The 20938-nt window shown below is 41.7% G+C and overlaps 1 protein-coding gene across 43 annotated transcripts in view; it reads right to left on the bottom strand.

Annotated features, from left to right (window-relative positions):
* Positions 1–20938, bottom strand: part of PRRC2B (proline rich coiled-coil 2B) — a 113805-nt gene that overhangs the window by 61453 nt on the left and 31414 nt on the right. For 24 of the 43 annotated variants that reach the window (XM_058302183.2, XM_058302178.2, XM_058302181.2 and 21 more), the window contains exons 2-6: positions 12669–12838; positions 11676–11853; positions 8673–8775; positions 5425–5497; positions 771–914 (exon numbers count right to left, since the gene is read on the bottom strand). In XM_058302183.2, the coding sequence (XP_058158166.1) occupies positions 771–914; positions 5425–5497; positions 8673–8775; positions 11676–11853; positions 12669–12783 (613 nt within the window). In that variant the 5' untranslated portion in view covers positions 12784–12838. Of the gene's footprint in view, positions 1–770; positions 915–5424; positions 5498–8672; positions 8776–11675; positions 11854–12668; positions 12839–15354; positions 15505–20938 lie in introns of those variants that run through there. The other 19 variants (XM_058302182.2, XM_058302184.2, XM_058302179.2 and 16 more) reach the window with 3 other exon arrangements.

Consider the following 20938-nt stretch of genomic DNA (forward strand, 5'->3'; position numbering starts at 1 on the left):
GATATTATACCACGAACAGTAAAGGGCTTGGGGATTAATCAAGACATGCAAACAAAAGTTGCCCACATTTCAAGACTCGATCAAGTGCAAAAAAACAAAGAGCTATTTCAGAATCCCTGCCTAGAACACAGAAAAAGTATCAATTATAAACAGGACCTTAATCTTAACCTCTTCCTCTAAGAGGAAAAATATTACCAGCAAGTATTACTAAACAATTCTGTGGACTGCTTGGCTAGAAACAGGCAGAGGGGGCAGCAGATACTAGCTGTGCTGGTACATAACTATCCACAGGTGTACGAGTTAAAAATATAGGTTCTATTTTGTTTGGGGGGCAGAGGTGATGGGGACTGGAAATTAGTCTTTTTAACAAACTCCCCAAGTGATTCTAATAGGACTCAGCTAGGTTTCGGAAACACTAGTTTAGAAACAAGCTCCTGAATCAGGGACTCAAGTTAATTGGCCCTTTGTCCATCATTGCCATAACCACCTAAGCATAACAAAACACCTACATGACTGATGGGAGGGGACAGGCCTGGCTGAACCCAAAGAACAAGAAAGGCAGGAGGGCCTTCCAGAAGAGCCTAGGAAATAAGTTCAACAGATACAATGATCAGGTAAAGGATCAATAACCATGTTTTGCAGGTAAGTAGCCTGAGACCCCAGGAGTTTTAGTTATTCAAGAACTGGTACAATTCTCAAGGGCAGAAAGAGAAGAAGGGGATACTCTGCTGCCAACGTGCACCAAAGACAGACATTGCCAGTTCACTTACTCTGAGGGCGGAGGCTTGGTCCTGGCCCATACGACAGATCTAAGACGCCCTTTTCTTTGCCAGCCTTGTCCTGCCCTCCAGCTGCTTTCAGCGTCGGAAATTCCTCGGGAGAGAAGGATAATAGTCGGCTTGAGCCCCTTAAACCTGTCAAGAAAACCAGAATCTCAACGGAGCAAGTGAACTTGGCATCAACAGTTCTCTGCTTTATGAATTTCATGACATGTTTAAAGTCACACTGCCCTGAAGTAGACTGTGCTACACTGGATTCTGTCCTGGCAGAGCAGCACCAGGGGATCCCCGAAGGTGATAAGGAAAGCATGATGTTGGCCACAGACTGCACCACACCCCTTCCCAACTAACTTGCAGGAGCAGATAGTTGGTTACGAAGGGCATGGGGTAAAATTATGGCTGCTCCAGCCCAGATCCTTCCCTGATCCTAGACAAAGTCAGTAAGGTCCCTCTAAATGCCTTGGGTAGCAGACAAGCATAGTCTTTGGCAAAATCAGCACAAGCAAATCAAATGCTGTCCAGCTTCTATTGTGCTCTTCCCTGATGCCTCCCCAAAGACCCCCACCCTAGATTTACATGCAAGAGTACCTCCTAGTTCATCCGTCCTTCCCCTGCCCATTGCAATTTGTCACTTTCTATAATGTTCTTCAAGCCCTTCAAGGCTAAACATTTTACTCTTTAACCCAGGGATCAATTTCTTTCTCTATTTCTCCATTCCACAACATTATAAATTCCTTTAGAGAATAAACCTTTTTAAAAATCTTCCTTCTTGCCACCCTCAGCACTTTGCACACAATACCAACAATCATTTTTTGGATTAATGGATAATAAATGACACATTGTAGGATGCTGAATGAGATTCAGTCCTTTTCTCTGGAATATGCAGCCCATGTCCAGCACTACACAAATTCAGTAACAACAGCAATATCACACACCGTAATATCTGACTGTGGTAAGCCTTGCTTTCTATAGAGTTAAATCCAATTTTTTTCCCTAGGCATTATTCTTAGCACCACTGTGATCCATGGAACTTTTAACTAAGGCAGACTTTGCCAGAAAGATGCAACTGGGATTACTGCCGATGCACAAGGCAGCAATTCATTCACCATTCTATCTAGTAAAAGGTCTGGGGTTAAATAAACCTGCCAGGGTGATAACTGGACACATTATTCACCAACAATTAACCTGCAAGACAAATCCCAAGTATCACAAAGGAGCACTACTGCTATACTAAAGGGGGAATTTGACTCACACAGTCATGTCATTATGTTAAAAGGCTTTGGCAAGAATAAAAGTCATGTTTTTAAAATATGGTAATGTGAAATTAGAAAACTGAAGTCCTACACTGCAGCTTGGTAATTTTTTTCTGCCTCAAAATTCATGAAGGTATTATTATAAGCATGAATTAAACTTACCCCCCACAGATAAATAGGATAAAGGGTGGAACTCAAAAGCTCAAGCCAAAGTAGTAATATTCCTAAGGCTTCAATGCTTTATTAATGTCTCCTGGGTTTTAGGTAAAACAGACCAAACAATAATCTTCTGCATGGAAAGACTCTACTGACTCATGAAAAGTCTTTTTGAATTCCAAAAAGTCATGAAGATGTTTGTACATGACAGCCCCCAAGTTCCCAGACTCCTGATGGCAACACTGACTTGTGACCTGAGCATAAGAGGAAACCCAGAAGCTTGATTCTCACCCAAGCCCTGGTTGGGCACAGATGTAACTTTTCCTTCTTTTCCATATACTGGGGTCTGCTTGTCTCACATATGAGCTTAGCTAATTGGCAAAGTTTTTATTGTGTTTTATAGTGATTTTCAAAATCAAGTTCATTTTTGATAGATAATACATTCATATGGTTCAAAAGTAAAACGGCATAAAAAAGGTATAAACTGCACCTATCCCACACCCTTGTACCCACCTCATCTGTCCACTTCAAACTCCCTCAAAAAAAAAAAAAGGTAGCTTCTTTTTCTTCCAGATATTTTTTTAAATGCATATATATTTTTTAAAGTGTATTTTCCCTTACCCCTATTTTTAGCACAAATGGTAACATATTATATGTCGTATTCTGCCTATGCTATATCTTTAAATACCTTTTAGAGAACTGGAATACTTGCCCACCTTCCCACCCCCCTACCTTTCTGCTTATCTTACTTGTTGCTTTCTCCACCTCATTTACCAGACTGGAAAAGTAGTAAAGCTCTCTTAAAATGTTGGGGCAGAACTTTCCTGCCTGGTCTGGAGTCAAGAACATTTACTCGGACTGTGCTCTCAGCAACTATGGGGAAGTTGGAACTTCAAAATCTATTTGGCACAATCATTTACTGATTCATCATTTTCCATTTGAGGCTGAGAAAAAGTCTTCAATCACGCAGTGATTTCAACACAGAAGGGCACATCCTCCTGAGCAATAGAGTCTGGGGAAGAAGGTATGGGAGAAGGTGGAACTCATAGGTAGCTGCTTTCCTAATAAGCTACAAAAGGTAAAGGCTGACTAAGCTTCAGTTGGTAGGGATAAGCAGAAGTCAGAGGGTAACACCACAATAGGAGGCAAAGGTTTAAAAAGGCTGTTAGTGTTGCTTTACAGAAGGAACAGCAATTGTGGGTTTTCATCAATTTATTACTTTGAAACAACTGCTCATACCATTATGACTCTCCTTCTAGCTCTGAGGCATCACCACTTTGGTTCTGTATACTATGTTAGTTATATTTGAGCTAATATTTAAAATTAGAATTCATATAAAAATCTAGATTTGGGGCTTCTCTTAAAAACCTACTGCCCTGGGAAGTGGCTGTGGCTCAATTGATTAGGCTCCCATCTACCATATGGGAGGCCCTGGGTTCGTGTCTCAGGGCCTCCTTGTGGAGGTAACTGGCCCACACCTGTGGAGAGCTGATGGCCTGCGCCACGGAGAGCTGGCACAGAAAGATGACACAACAAAGGGAGACGAGCAAACACAGTAGAACATGCAGTGAATGGACAGAGAGCAGACAGCAAGCAAGCCGCAAGAAGGAGGGGATAAATTTTAAGTTTTTAAATAATAAATTTTAGAAAGCCCTACTGCCCTGGCCCCACATTCTCAAATGGCACCAGTCACTGGAGGAAAGGTGTGGTTAGCCACCTGCAGACATGCCACAGGCTCTGCTCTGGTGCTACAGGCTCCACTATTCCTGCCCGTCATCACCCAAACCACTTTACTTCTCTGTTCCAGGCCTGGTCTTTGAAGCCATTTGATTTTTTTTTCCTCTTCCCTTCCCCCCCCAGTTGTCCGTTCTCTGTGCCTATTTGCTGCATGTTCTTCTTTGTCCACTTCTGTTGTTGTCAGTGGCACGGGAATCTGTGTTTCTTTCTGTTGTGTCATCTTGTTGCACTAGCTCTCTGCCACTCCTGGGCAGGCTGAACTTTCCTTCACACTGGGCAGCTCTCCTTATGGGGCGCACTCCCCATGTGTGGGGCTCCCCTACATGGGGACACCTCTGCGTGGCAGGGCACTCCTTGCACGCAGCAGCACTGTGCGTGGGCCAGCTCCACATGGGTCAAGGAGGCCCGGGGTTTGAACCGCGGACCTCCCATGTGGTAGACGGACGCCCTAACCATTGGGCCAAGTCCGCTTCCCTATTTGATTTTGTAATCCCTGCTCTAAGCAGCTGCCCAGCATTTGCTTTTTGAAACTCTAAACTCATTTTTCTCCACCCCATCTCCATGTCTCTTCAACTGAGCTACTCTGTAGTTGTAGTAGCAGCAGCAGCAGCAGCAGCAGACTATATTTTCTGAATGCTTCCTATGTGCCAGGCACAATGCTAATGGATAACAAATACCACATAACCCTCTGACTACTTTTGTGTAAACGTCCAAAACCAAGCAGCTCAATCCCCAAGGCTGGCTTATTTATAAACCCAGGCCTGAAGCTAATGCCACACAACTCAACACCTCCTCCTTGTAGTCTCAGGAGAGAGGAAGTAGATGTTTCTTGGCAGCACTACTGAGCAGGTATTAATTCCATCAGCAGCACAGCCCAATTAAAGAATAGCTGAGCTGACCACCCAGGTCTCCTTATACACCTCAAGTGCAAAGTCTTTTCTTTTTTTTAAAGATTTCTTATATCTATCCATTTCTCCCCACCCCCTCATTGTTTGCATTTGCTGTGTCTGTTGTGTGCTGCTCTTTTTTTAGGAGGCACTGAGAACCAAACCTGGGACCTCCCATGTGGGAGCGAGATACCTAATTGTTTGAGCCACCTTCACTCCCTGCTTTGCTGTGTCTCTCATTATGTTTTCCTCTGCATGTCTCTTATTGCGTCAGCTCACTGTTTTGCTCATCTTCTTTAGGAGGCACCAGAAACCAAACCTGGATCTCCTGTGTGGTAGGCAGGAGCTCAGTCACTTGAGCTGCATCTGCTTCCCAAGTGGAAAGTCTTTAGCAATAGTATTTATTCAATGAAATCAAAGGGCTGGAAATCTCATGCAAAATCAGCACTTCCACCACTGTGACAAAGGAAAGGGTTCCATAGAACATTCTCCCTCTTGGGTAAGAAATTTCACAAAGCATCTAGACTAAAGACTTTCTACACCCAACCAAGCAGCCCAGTAAATGTACACATCCCTCCTACCCACCCAGGCCAATGGATCACACAGACTTACCACCTTCGTGTCCTACTGGCTTTCCATTCAGCTGTGCCCATGACTTTGGTCCACCTGGCACTGAATTTGTATTCTGAAAGAAGGAAGAAATTTAGAAGACAGACAACCGTATCTACTGTCCAATAACTAGGCATGTTAGAATAAGGTGCTAAGGGGTCTGAACCTTAGGTTCAAACTCGATATTGAGTTAACAACCATCACTTACTAAGCAGTATCTAACCATATGAGCCTCATTCAGTGCAGCAGTCTTAGATAACAGGTGCAGCTGGACCCCCTTTAGAAATGAGGAACAGCACAGAAGAGAAGTGGTCAGTTCACAGTGACACAGCTGGTTATACAGAAAAGCCAGAATTCAAACCCACATCTGCCTTCATGCTGTGCTCTGCAACATTCTGTTAGGCTGCCTCTCATGCCCACACAGAACTACTTTGTCTTGCTCCAGAGACAAAGACCAAACCCCAATTCCAGCACATCTCAAAGAATGTGTGCCTTTGCCAACAGAGGAATGCAAACACCAGAAATTCAACATGTCTGATATTTTACCGGATGGGCTGATTGAATCACCTTTCTGTAATTACTGTTCTTCTACAAGGCACCACTCCCCAAGTCCCCCACTAATCTGGACTTGCCCTGTCTCAGACTCATCCCCACCAGCTAACCTTTGCAGAATGCTCACTGTGGACCTGCCTTACCAAATCTTCATCACATCCCAGGAAGTACGTTCTAGTAGCATCCTGACTAAGGCTCAAAAAGAAGCGACTTGACTCTAAAGACACCCAGCTAATGTAGCCGGACCAGGGTCTATCCTAAGCCAGCCTGTGTCCAAGCCCCTTTTGGTCCTCAACCATTGAGCTAACCTGCCTTTCCTAATATTCAAGTCTAATAGTCAGTCTTCCTCTTCCAACTAAAAGTAAGTTAATGAGTGTGGAGTTTCAACAATTACTATATTAGATAACAGATTAAATCATTACTCTTTTCCATCCACCCTCACTCTATTCCAACCCATTCCTCCACCACTACCACTATACACATAAGACAAACAACTGTCTCTTTTGCCATTGGGGTAGGACTGACCAGGAACAACAATCCAGGTACTTCTCAGAGTTGTCCTGAAAGCTTAAATGGCCATCGCCTGTAATTTCTACAGGTCTTCCCTGCACAAACCACATAAGAGGATGTGCCACCAGCACAACTAGGACTGTGTAGCTAGAGTATGAAACAGTCCCCAAAGTTAGTTGGATATTCAACAGGAGGCAGAGAGTCACTGGAGGCTGGTCTCCGATCTCCTTTGCAAAGCTGCAATCCCACTGAACTGGAAAAGCACACCTAAAGGGCCAAGAAGGAGTTCCTAATATTGCTGGTGAATTTCAACCCAAGAGCAGAAACAGCTGTAATTGAGAACTTCTTCTTCTTACCTGTCTCTGCAAATGAGAGAAAACGAAGTGACAGCTAAGAGGAGCTGAACACTGGACAAAGTAACCCATGTACCATCTCTAAACTGTGCTTCTTAATCCTGGCTGCAGCAGTCCCTTTAGTAATTTTAAAAGAACCCCCATGGATGTCTAGAATGAGGCCAAGCCCCAACCCAGAAGCTCTACTTGTGATGTTCAGGCATATAAATAAATAAATAGATAGATAGATAGATAGATAGATAGATAGATAGATAGATAGATAGATAGATAGATAAATAAATATATATTTTTAAGATTTATTTTTTATTTATTTCTCCCCCCCGCCCCAAGTTGTCTCTGTGTCCACTCGCCATGCACTCCTCTGTGACCCCTTCTATCCTAATCAGCGGCACCGGGAATCTGTGTTTCTTTGTGTTGTGTAATCTTGCTGTGTCAGCTCTCCGTGTGGAGGGCATCATTCCTGGGCAGGCTGCACTTCCTTTCGTGCTGGGTGGCTCTTCTTATGGGGCGCACTCCTTGCGCGTGGAACGCCCCTACACGGGGGACACCTCTGCGTGGCACGACACTCCTTACACACATCAGCACTGCGCATGGGCCAGCTCCACACGGGTCAAGGAGGCCTGGGGTTTGAACCATGGACCACCCATGTGGTAGGCAGACACCCTATCCATTGGGCCAAGTCCGCTTCCCAGGCACATACATTTTTAACAAATATCAAAGGCAATTCTGACGTATAGCCAGGACTAAAAAACATGGTCCCATATCTATATTAGTTTCAAATTGGGGAAAACAAATATGAACTCAATTTTACATACTCTTAACAGATCAACAGGCCCCAATGAATTTAGGCCAATGAATACCAAACTTCACATGAGTTTGGATTTCTTTTTTATCTTTTTCTTTAATTTAAAAAAGCACAGTTCAGTTGAGTTGGGAGCAGGATGTCCTTTCGGCAAACTCATAAACTTTTCCTATATAAGGTTTAATGCAGATGGGGGATGACATCTTAGACCTTATCTCAGGAAGCAATATAAAACTAAAGTATGGCAGTTTGTTGTTTTTAAGAGACCTGGTGAATGCTAGGTACCTAAGACCAGATTTCTTTCTCTCTTTTAAAACATCCATAGACTCTTAGCTACCTTCTAACTATATCCTTCCTGCTGATCTCTGAAAACCCAAAAGACAGACTCTGATGGACTGCATATATTATGAGTTCTTGCTTGGGTAAATCACAAATATCTGTTTCAGGGAAAATAATTTTTTTTAATGTATCAATAAAGGATTATAACTTGGTATTTCCCAAAGTGCATTCTGAGATACTAGTCCCCACAGACATTTAGTCAAAAAAGGGTTCCTAGGCCAAAATTAATTTGGCAAATGTAGGTTATTATGCCCTCTTCTGAGGGCATATTAGCATATTCTTATTAGCTCTTCTTAGCATATTAAAGGCACTGAGAAATACTTCATTAAAAGAGTTCGTCTAATTTTATTGTCCAAACTCACCTAATCATTGACCCTTTCTGTGGCCTAACACTTTTTGTCCTTCCATGGCACCAGTTTTTATGAAGCACACCTGGGTTGGGGAAACCTTGATATAGCCTATAATTTAACTTCAATGACTTCATTTCAAGGTAAGTCAACAGGAACCAAAATAGGTTAATTTATTCTATTTTATATTTGGGATCTTTCTCCAAAAGTTGCAGATTAGATTACATCTTCAATGACCATGACAACCAACCACATTTCTCAGTGACATCTCCTACCAGATCCCAACAACAGGGATGTTGGGGGCTACAATGCTTGAGGAACAATCAGGATGTGATCCCCAGCACCTACCTCCTGACTGATTGACTGTGTCGGTTTCTGTAAATTGGAGACAGATTTCTGCAAACCCGGCTGCGGCAGCAACTCCGGCGGCTGAGAGGCCGTTGCACTGGAACTGGGCAAACAGTTGGATTAGATATAGCATAGGGCATGTTGACAAGGTCCCTTTGCATTTCAGAAAGCCACAGCTGCTCAGTTGTTCACTGGAAGCAAGGCCCCCTCTGGCCAATAAAAATAATACCATCTCCAGTAGACGATTTTGCTGGAAAAGACTAATGAGAAACTGAACCATGTCTGAGGTCTATTCATTCTGACATTTTACAGGACAGGACAGTCCTCTACCTTGTAGTTAAACATTCTGTCTACAAAAACTGAAAGCTCAATGCAAACAATGAAAGTGGTAGAAGATTTACTAATGGAGAAATTGAGCCCCTTACTCCTGACCAAATGCTTACAGCTACTTACAGGGCTGACTGCCTTACAACACAAGCAGATTTTTCACCTTCTTTTTGCTCATAAAAGAAATACACGCTTGTAGTAAAAATAAATTTACGAACTATATATATCTATAAAACACAGAATTCTGCATAATCTCTTCCTTAGGAAGAAAAACCCCAAACAGATTTTTCTATATATACGGTAATATAGTATTTTTTAACACAAGTGGCATAATACCACCATACTTACAATTCTGTTAAATTGCCTTTTTACTTAATGTATAGAACATTTTTCATGAAAATACATATAAATCTACCTTTTTCTTTTCACAACATGGTACAACTGGATGGACCATACTTTAACCAATCTCCAATTTGGCTCTTATTTTCCTGGTACAGGTAAAACTGCAATGAGCCTTTGTGTATATATATCTTGTGCTCACTTTCATTTAAGTAATTCAGTAGTGTAAATTCTTATAAATAGAATAGCTAGATCAAAAGATATTAATGTTTTAAAGTGAAAGATAATTGCCAAATCACCCTCCAAAAAGGTCCTGTCAATCAATTCACACTTCCCAAGTAATCTTTAGAAAGAACAACAAGAACAGGTCCTGAATGAAGATTTCTATTCCAACTCAGCAGCTTTCCAGTTAATTTTTCTATTCAACCTTCCATGGGATGAGATTGAAGAGAGACAACAATTCACCTGGCAAGAATCCACCCAATGTCAATGGCTTATCTGTAAGTTGAAGCCAAATTCTACACATACACACTCTTTCCAGGTTTACTTAATGCAAGTAACTCACCATTCATGGTTATTACAAAATGAAGGCCATTGATCCTCCTCTCACATCACCTTCTACCTAAAATAGAAGCTTCCAGGTAGGGTCACTTCTATGTTCTCCAAACCTAAGCACGGTAGTCCCAACATTTGTTGGGCTCCCCACTTCCACCACCTCCTTAATATCCCACAGAAAGATGTGGACCAGATACAGCAGATAACCAGTGGCTCAGATTTGCTGACTTTTCCTTCAAGCCCTCTTTTACTTCTTCCCTTGCAGACCAGCAAAACCGACCCTCATTAAAGCTGTCTGCTAACTTTCTATTTCGATGCTGGGATTACAGAGTTCATGTGTACCATTTGAATAGAATGATGGTAATAATAGGCAACAGTTTCCATACACTTCCTCTACCCAGGCTCTGTGCTAAGTATTTGACATGTATTATCTCATCTATTCCTTGTAACTACCCCCTAGAGGCCAGGTATTATTCCTCCTTCACAGAAGAGGACACTGAAGCTCAGAAGTCAAATAATTATCCAGATTCCATATAGCTAATAAACAGTCTGGCTGGAAATCACACTCAGGTGTGATTCCAAAAATCATGCTATGCTGCCAATCAGTGTGATTCTGAAGCAAAATTTTTAGAAAGGAAGTTTAAAATAACTTTTAAGACTACTCTGGTTACTATTACTTTATACTCATCTAACTAAATTGTCTGCTTACTTTTGATATCCCATCTACTAAACTACAGGGAACAATTTTACAAAAGCTGCCTTGGCCATTTCCAATGTAAAATTGAGAGAAAAGAATATTGATTCACAGGTTATGTTCTGGGTCACTTTTACTTTCTGGTTTTCTAACACCAGCAACCACACCACAAAGAATAGAAGGGCAAGAGGTGCATGGGATTAAACTATTTTTGCTTTTATTCCTCAGTAGACAAATCCTAGCAGGAAGTTTCTTCCTGCCAGTTTTCCCTTCCTCACTTCTCTCCCAACACAAAAACTCTTTCCTGTACACTGTCACTGGCTGGAATACAGAATCAGAGACTCACTATGGAAGTACACTCATGCATCCCAGGCAGAGGTGGAACCAGAATGAAGCGGAACTAGAACGGGGCTGTGTATTTTCAGCTCCACCACACAACAGCCACAACAGTTGTTCTATTTCTCTAATGACAGTATTTGTGCCAGACCCTGGGCCCCCTAAGGTTTCCATAAATGTTACGTTGGCAGTGGGGTAAGCCTCCAGGGACAATGCTATACAGTGACACTGAATAACAATGATTCTGAGCTGTTCTCATTAACAGCTGGGTCCGTTGGAGCAATTACAAAGCAGTCTCCTCTGTCTGGGAAGCTGTTGGGCCCACAGTTAGGAAGGCCACATTTTTCTCAATCCTGAGCTCAGCAAACAGGGACTACCACTAGGAATGAAGTATTTAAGCACCAGGTCTGTCTACATGGTTCTTACAGGAATTGGGTCTGAATCATTGCATAAGCTTCTCAGGAGCGATGAGGCCTTTCCTAATGAAGCACAGGAGAACACTGGCCATTGAGGACAAGGCTGCCCACAGATACACTGCTCCATCAACTGAAAAAGCCAAAGGATATGAAGGCAGGGAGCAAGAAACACCCTAAGCAACATAAATGAGAATAAAAGAAGCTTCGTTTGATATCTCCCCATTTCTCTGGTCCTGCCATTGCCAGATCATCTGCTTTCTGTCAAAGGAAAGGATGCTAAGAGCAATTTATTAAACTCCAGCTTCCTATTCACCACTGCCCTCCCTTGCTTCTTACCTCTTTGGGTCTTGTGGATCCTGCTTGTTTGCCCATCCCGTTCCGTCCTTGGGTACTATAACGATGTTGGGGTCGTTTCCTTTGTTTTCAGACTTCAAGCTTGGCAGGTTTGCAGGTGGTGGCATACGCCGGGCTGTGGCAACTTTCCCAAGACTCTGTAAGCCATGTCTAGGAATAACTGCAGGAAGGGAGAGGGATGAAAACAGACATAACATGGAAACTTACAGAGGAAAAGAAGCTTGATTTGTTCAGCTCCTCTTTCCATCCTTACATGATAATGACAAAGCCAACCAAACAAAAAACAATGGGCACACACCATCAGTGGAAACAAACAAGAAGTGTTTGGTAGTCACTTTACAAGCTTTTCCTTAAAAATTTCAGAGACAAAGGAGGTGCAGAAAATTTATACAAAGGCTTCCATTTTACCAGTGCATAGGAGACAGCTCAAAAAGTAGAAATGCGTTTATGATACAGATGAGGAGCCAGGCCCAGAATCCTCCATTTCATACCTCTCTGCAAATTGAGACAGCACTGGCCTCATTACATAAGGACTAAAAGGAGAGCTTCTGCCTAGACCCAAATAGAGTCTATGCAGGTTTCGACATCCATAAATACTCATAGGGTGTGGGACAGGATAAGCATGAACTTTTTCTACAGAGTTTCAGAATATCAGAACTATGAAACCTGGAAAGGGTAAAGGATGCAAATTAAATTCCATTTTACCCAGTGGGCAGAAAATATACATGGTTTTAATAAGAAAAGATAATCAGAGATACAGTCCAACTATAGCAAAGTCAGGATATTCAAGGTTCTGAAATTAGACCTGGTTATTTCAGAACCCTGAATATCTGGTAACCAATACAGGCCCAGAATATTAATTCAAGTGGATCACATCTTTCTGACCAGTCGGGCATTGAGTTTTCATGGTCCTTGACCTGAGGCTTCTCAATTAATAGAAAGCATAAAGAACTGGTCTTCAACCCCGGTCCTTACCTGAGGATCTGACTGTGTCTACTGATTTTCCTTTATACTTATCAAACAGGCTGAGAGTCGAATACTTGCTTTTCCCATCCTTGCCCTTGGTTATTTGCCCCAAACGATCGGACATTGCGATGAAATGTCATCTAGTAAGGAAATTTTTCTCGGCACCGCTCCCAATCTGCCTTAGAAATGGAAAGAAAGAAGAGTGTCAATCCACCCTTAACCTTCTGATCCACTGAATTTAATTTTTTAGGGATCTTGGATCTCCTTGAAGATCTGTCCCTAGAAAAATGTATTTATCACTCATAAGCAGGTTTGTTCACATTTAAAGGGAAGTTAGAGATACCACAAGATGATACATGGATCCCCTATTAAGAATTCTCACTGGTTCCAAATTCCTGAGTTTACTGCACATGGCCAGCTGATATCAACAACACTGAAATGCAAACAGTAACACCGTGAGTCCTGTCTCCAAATCAAGGATAGCTCTTCAAGATAGAAAAATAAATGCTCATTATGTGTTGTACATCCATGTAACACCAAAACATGAGGCAGGGAGAATACCGGAGGTATACAATCCTCTTATTTCAAGATTGTTTATCTGAAGGACAAGCAAGGGAAAGAGATGTGGCTCAACCAATTGGACTCCCGTCTACCATATAGCAGGCCCAGTTGTTCGATGCCCAGGACCTCCTGCTGAGGGCAAACTGGCCCACGCAGAGTGCTGGCCCATATGGGAATGCAGCCTTGCGTGGGAAAGCCACCCGGCGCAGAAGTGCCGGCTGACGCAGAGAGCTGGTGCAGCAAGATGACGCAAGAGACAATAAGAGACACAGAGAGACAAAAAGAAGATGTAGCGGAGAAGGAGAGCTGAGGTGGCACAACAGAGTAATTGCCTCTCTCCCACTCCAGAAGACACCAGAATTGGTTCCCAGAGTCACCTAATGAGAATATAAGCAGACACAGAAGAACACACAGTGAATGGACAGAGAGAGCAGAGAATGGGGAGAACGGGGGAAAGGGGGAATGGAGGGGAGAAGTAAATAAAATAAATCTTAAAAAAAAAAAGGACAAGCAAGATCAAATCAAAGAGACGCAACCAAAGTGAGTGAACAATTTCAGGAACAGTCATGTATATGTACTTTTCAAAATAAAGAAACCAACATCCAGAGAAAAAAATTATCTGCTTAGGCAACAAAAGCATGACACTCTAATGAGCACAAATGAAAAACAAAAAGCAAATACCATGTGGAGGCTTGTACCATCTAATATTTGCCCCCTCTACTCAGAGACAACTTCAAAAGGCAACCAAGAACGAACCACCCGCCTTCTGCTACCTTCCTATTTTCTACAGGTGTCACAGGAGTCCATTAGCACTTGTTCATTGATTCATTTGTTTAGTCACACACCCTCAACACTCATTCACTCATTCAAATACTGAGGGCCCACCACATTCCACTAAGTGCTCTGTGCCAGACACCAAGAACTCACTGAGATGAACAAGAAGTAGTTCCTGACTCAAGAGGTTCAATGCCTTTTATTCTACACTCAACCTTTGCTATTGGTTCTATACTTTTTGGTTATAAAAGAAAATCTGTGTTAAGTGAACATTATCTCCCACTCTAATTAATGCATGGAAAATAAAGGTAAATCATCAATTTAGGTATACTGATGAAACATAAAAATATCCACTAACTAATAAAAGGCACTTGGTAGTAAACTGCAGCAGTAGGGTTTGCCATGTCATCATCTCAATCTAAAGCTTTACAGTTCAAGCTTTACAACAGGAACACATCTAGTGTGTTTGGGAGGCCTTTTTTTTTTAAATCCAAAAATATGATTTTAAAAATAAAACTAAATTATTACCCAGACAAAATATGTGATCAAAGCATAGAAAGAAAGATCAGTTACAAAATGGGGCCAAAAAAAAGGGGGGAGATAGGAGAACCTGACATCCCATGCCTCCATGCAGACCGAGTCCAGTGCCAATCATGAAAAAATCTGTTCTTACACAAATATAGGTATGCTCACCCTTTCGTTCATTTAACAAATTTTGACTAATTGATACCTACTATCTGCCAGACACTACCTCAGGGGCAGGAATATATAAGCACACAATTCCTATTAGGAAATAGTTATAAAGAGGGACATTTACGGAAGTATGTATATGGAGTAAGTGCTGTGAGTTGCAGAGAACACTCACTGGTGGTCAGCTTAGCAACCTTCTTCTGGGAACTGCTCCACTCTTCCTGACATGGTTTCTACCATACTGGGTAGGTAAACTTTACTCCCTTCCTCATTAAATTCCTGGTTCAGTCAGGTGTGGCCAAGAGGCAAGTATTGCCAGGGTGTTTGAAAATGTGTAGGAGCATTTTTGATCCCCACAGTCACAGAAGTTCTACACACATTCAGTAGCCAAGTCCAGGGATGTTAAATATACTGCCAAGGATAGGACAAAACAGCACAAAGAAGAAAGGAACCACCAAAATTTCCCACAAATACCCATTGCTTCCAAGTTTACATGTAAGAAGCCACTCAATGGCAGCAGCCTTCCCCAGTGTTTGCCTTTTTATATGAGAAGCAAAGAATATATGACAGGAATGGAAACCGGCCAAGGGTGCAAATCCAGATTTTGGTGACCAAGACCTGGTAGCCTCCTCACTCTGGGCTTTCACAACACTTCGCTTTACAGTCATACCTTGGTACTCGACTGCTTTGAAACTCATCGAATTTGGTACTCAATGCATTTTGACTCAAAAATTTTGTCCTGGTACTCGTTGTCTGGTACTCAACACACAAGCTAGAACTTGTTGGTTTCAGTTGCTTTGTGACTTGTTACTCTTTCCAGCTGAAACAAAGGGTCATGCATTAGTCACACAGTAGTTCTTGCCCTGTGCAATCCCATTGCTGTCTTAACAGCTTCTGTGGTCATTTTGTGTTTTTTTTAACTTTTATTTTTTAAAAGATACACAGATCATAAAAATATTACATTAAAAAAATATAAAGAGGTTCCCATATGCCCCACACCCACCCCACCCCACTCCTCCACATATCAACAACCTCTTTCATCATTGTGGCACATTCATTGCATTTGGTGACTACATTTTGGAGCACTGCTGTACCGCATGGATTATAGTTTACATTGTAGTTTACACTCTTCCCTAGCACATTCAGTGAATTAGGGCATTTTGTGTATTTTTGCTTTTTTTTTCTCATAATAGGTCCTATAGCAGTTTGATATGGTTACGAATTCCAAAAATGCATACTGGATTATGTTTGTAATCTGGTCTGTACCTGGGCATGATTAAATTATGATGAGGGCTTTGACTGGGCCACGTCATTAGGTGTTGAGACCACACCCCCTGGTGGGTGGGGACTCACAGATAAAAGACAGAGTTGAAGCTTTTTGATGCTGGAAGATTTTGATGTTGCAGTTTTGATTTGGAGCCCCAGGAAGTCAGCACACAGAAGAAAGAGAAGCAAGCCCAGGGAAGAGAGGACCTGAGCCAGGAGAACACAGAGGAATAGAGACGGCTCCTTAGACACGGCAGAAACCCCAGGGAGAGAGATAGAGCCATTTGCCTGATAGTCTACAGCTGACCCTGTGGAGAGAGGCAAAGCCTTAGAGAGCCTCATAGTCTACAACTGACCTTGTGGAGAAATAAGAGGACCTGAGTCCAGAGAGAAGCAGGAACCGGAAGAGAGGAACCGAATAAGCCTGAACCCTGGCAGACGTCAGCAGCCATCTTGCTCTAACACGTGGTGAGGGAAGTAACTTATGCTTTATGGTCTGGTATCTGTAAGTTCCTACCCCAAATAAATAACCTTTATAAAGACCAACTGGGGAAACGGACTTGGCCCAGTGGTTAGGGCATCCATCTACCACATGGGAGGTCCGCGGTTCAAACCCCGGGCCTCCTTGACCCGTGTGGAGCTGGCCATGTGCAGCGCTGATGCGCGCAAGGAGTGCCGTGCCACGCAAGGGTGTCCCCCGCGTGGGGGAGCCCCACGCACAAGGAGTGCGCCCGTGAGGAAAGCCGCCCAGCGTGAAAGAAAGTGCAGCCTGCCCAGGAATGGTGCCGCCCACACTTCCCGTGCCGCTGACGACAACAGAAGCGGACAAAGAAACAAGACACAGCAAATAGACACAGAGAACAGACAACCGGGGGAGGGGGGGAATTAAATAAATAAATCTTAAAAAAAAAAAAAAAAAAAGACCAACTTATTTCCAGTATTTTGCACCAGTACCCCTTGGCTAACTAATACAGGTCCTAAGAAAATGAGCAGTGACAGCACTGAGCAGAGAAGAAAATTACTACACCCACCACTGAGCAAAAAAAGAGAAATAATAAGTAAATATGAGAGCGACATTCACATTACTGATCTTGCTAGGCAACACATCATGCCTAGAACAACGGTCTCCACCATCATTAAGAATAAATAAGCAATAAAAAAGGCTGACGTTACAAAAGGAGTTAAAGCAGTAACAAAGCAGCATTCCCAAACACTCTAAGTTGAAAAGCTGTTATTAATTTGGGTAAACGAGAAGCAGTTGGTGGGTGACAGTGTATCAGAAGCCACAATATGTGGAAAACCAAAAGTGTTGCATGCCCATCTTTTGAAAAACAAATCAGAACCAAGTGATGAGAGTGTTGAAGTTTTTAAGACCAGCCACAGCTGGTTTGATTTTAAAAAGAGGACACAGCATCCATAGTCATCGTGTTATGAGGCACAATGAGGTAGCAAGTGCTAATAATAAGGCTGCTGATGATCTCCATCCCCGTCCCAGGCAGGAGAGAAAGATGTAAAGCTTTATCAGTCTCTCTGGGCAACTACAGTTTAGGCCTGCACTTGGATTATTCCACATAGCTGTGACTCTGTCCCTACCCCTAGCAAAGGAGAAAGTTGGAAGCAGCTTCACTGGTCCCTGGCGCAATGAGGGCACATTGAGCTTCCACAGCTTATAGCACCAACTACATGTTTGACTCCGACTGCACAACCAGCAAGGGAAAAACGATAGGAAGCCCTAAACTAAAGAGAAAAATTGCACCCAGAATAAAATATTCTAGTAAGCCAGATGCGAAGACACCAACAAAAAATTACAAACCACACCAAGAAATAGGAAGCTATGGCCCAGTTAAAGGAACAAGATAAGCCTCCAGATGACATAAAGGAGTTGAGACAACTAATTATAGATGTTCAAACAAATCTCCCTAATAAAGTCAATGAGATGGCTAAAGAGATTAAGGATATTAAGACACTGGATGAGCACAAAGAATCTTTAAAGCATACTTAGAAAAACAGCAGATCTTATGGGAATGAAAGGTGCAATAAATGAAATTTAAAAAACATTGGAATCATATAATAGCAGATTTGAGGAGGCAGAAGAAAGGATTGGTGAGCTTGAAGAAAAGGCCTCTGAGGGTAAACACACAAAAGAACAGATGAAGAAAGGAAAAGACTGAACAAGGTCTCAGGAAACTAAATGACAGCAAAAGGCCTGCATACATGTCATGGGTGTCCCAGAAGGTTAAGAGAAGGGAAAAGGGACTGAAGGAATATTTTAAGAAATAATGGTAGAAAATTTCCCAACCCTACTGAAGGACATAGATATCCATGTCTAAGAAGCACAACGTACTCCCATCCAAAAAAATCCAAATAGATCAACTCCAAGACACATACTCATCAGAATGTCAAAGGCCAAAGACAAAGAGAGAATTCTGAGAAAAGCAATGCATAACATATAAGGGATATCCAATAAGATTAAGTGATTTCTCACCAGAAACCATGGAGGCAAGAAGACAGCGGTCTGATATATTTTAGATACTATAAGAGAAAAACTTTCAGCCAAGAATCTTATATTCAGCAAGACTGTCTTTCAAAAATGAGGGCAAAATTAGAATATTCACAGATTAACAGAAACTGAGAGAATTTCTAAGCAAGAGACCGTATTTTCAGGAAATACTAGACGGTGCACCAGAGCCTGAAAAGAAAAGAAAGGAGAGAGGTGCCTGGAAGAGAGTCTAGAAATGAAGATTATATCAATAAAAGTAACTAAAAGTGTCAAAAGAGTGATGGAAATAAAATGACAAATAAAACTCAAATAGTCAGAAATAAACTTAACCAATGATGTAAAACACTTGTATTCAGAAAACTGCAACTCAATGTAAAAACAAATCAACTGGAAGAACATTCCATGCTCATGGATTGGAAGACTAAATATCATCAAGATGTCAATTCTACTCAAATTGATACACGGATTTAATGCAATCCCAATAAAAATTCCACCAGCATTAAAGAAAAAATTGACAACACAATCATTAAATTTATTTGGAAGGGTAAGGGGTCCAGAATAACCAGAAACATCATAAAAAAGGAAAAATGAACCCTCATCTCCAGACTTTAAATCATATTACCTAGCTACAGTGTTAAAAAACAACATGGTACTTGCCTAAAGACAGACACAATAGATCAATGGAACCAAAATTATGGTTCAGAAACAGACCCTCACATGTATAGTCAAGTGATTTTTGACTAGCCTGTCAAAGTCACACAGCTCAGGCAGAACAATCCATTCAACAAAAGGTGCTGAAAGAATTGGACACCCATAGCTGAAAGGAGGAAAGAGGACCCCTATCTCATACCTTATCCAAAAATTAACTCAAAATGGATCAAAAAACTAAAACTAAAAGCAAGAACCCATAAAACTTCTGGAAGAAATTATAGGAAAATATCTTCAAGACCTGGTGGTAGATGGTGGATTCTTAAAGGAGATATGAGACTGAGTGGACTACTGATGTTTAATGTATGTATAAGTTTTAATTAGCTTTACTGTAAAAGTATGGAAATGTAGAGTGGATTGTAACACAGTGAGTAAAAACTAGTTTATAGATGGGATGTGACTGAAAATGGTAGTCTAGTTATGTAAATGCCAAATGACAGAATGCTAGAGAATAATCTAGAAGTGGATAGCATGGTACACCAAAAGATGGATGAGAATTGTGGTAGATGCAAGAGTGTCCTTTGTTAGCTAGAACAAATGTATATCACTACTGCAGGACGTTGGGAATGTGGAGAAGCATGCGAAAAATACAGCTGGAGTGAGCTATGGACTGTGGTTAGTAATAATATTCTTGCATCTATGCAAAAGATGTACTGTGTTGATACAGAGGCAGTATGGAAAATGTGAACCAAATGTACACTATGGACATGATAACAATCAGATGATATTATTTTATCTGTAGCAAATGATACACGGTGTGTTGATGGAGGGATGTTGTTTGGGAATTCTACACATGTGCATGATTGTTTCATAAGTTTACAACTTCTGTTATAAAAAATTATATTTAAAAAATAATAAGGTGGGTTGGGGGGAAAACACACCAAAATGTTAAGGACGATGATTAGTAGTAAGATTTTTTTTTTTTTTAAGATTATTTATTTCTCTCCCCTTCCCCCCCACCCCATCTGCTCTCTGTGTCCATTTGCTGCGTGTTATTCTTTGTCCGCGTCTATTGTCAGTGGCACGGGGATCTGTGTTTACTTTTTGCTTCATCATCTTGTGTGTCAGCTCTCCGTGTGTGAGGCGCCATTCCTGGGCAGGCTGCACTTTCTTTCGTGCTGGGCTGCTCTCTTTACGGGGTGCACTCCTTGCACGTGGGGCTCTCCTATGTGGGGACACCCAAGTGGCAGGGTACTCCTTGCGCGCATCAGTACTGCGTGTGGGCCAGCTCCACACAGGTCAAGGAGGCCCCGGGTTTGAACTGCAGACCTCCCATGTGGTAGACGGACGCCCAATCCACTGGGCTAAGTCTGCTTCCCAGTAGTAAGATTTTGACAATATTCTTCCACAATTTTTAACAAACGTCTCATGACAATGCAAGGTGTCGGTAGAGGGTTGATGTATGGGACCCATGTATGATGTTATGCATGTTTGCTTTTTAAGTTCAGAACTTTTACTACACACTTAATTGTTTATGTATGTTCATACATAAATGATATAAAAATAATAAAAGGATTGGTTAGGGGAAAAATATTTTGTTTAGTAGTAATATTTTGACAATGCTCTTTAATTATTAGTTAAAAAGGTTTAAAAACAATGTAAGTTATTGGTGGTAGAGTGAGATGTTATATGTGTTTGTTTTCTAAGTTCACAACTACTATACACTTATTGTTTACGTATGTTTATGTATGAGAGATACATTTTAATAAATTTTTTAAAAAAGGCTGCTGATGAATTCATCAATGAATTTCAAGATGCTGAGGGTTTCATTCCCCATCAA

Source organism: Dasypus novemcinctus, chromosome 8, assembly GCF_030445035.2.
Source record: "Dasypus novemcinctus isolate mDasNov1 chromosome 8, mDasNov1.1.hap2, whole genome shotgun sequence".
NCBI lineage: Eukaryota > Metazoa > Chordata > Mammalia > Cingulata > Dasypodidae > Dasypus > Dasypus novemcinctus.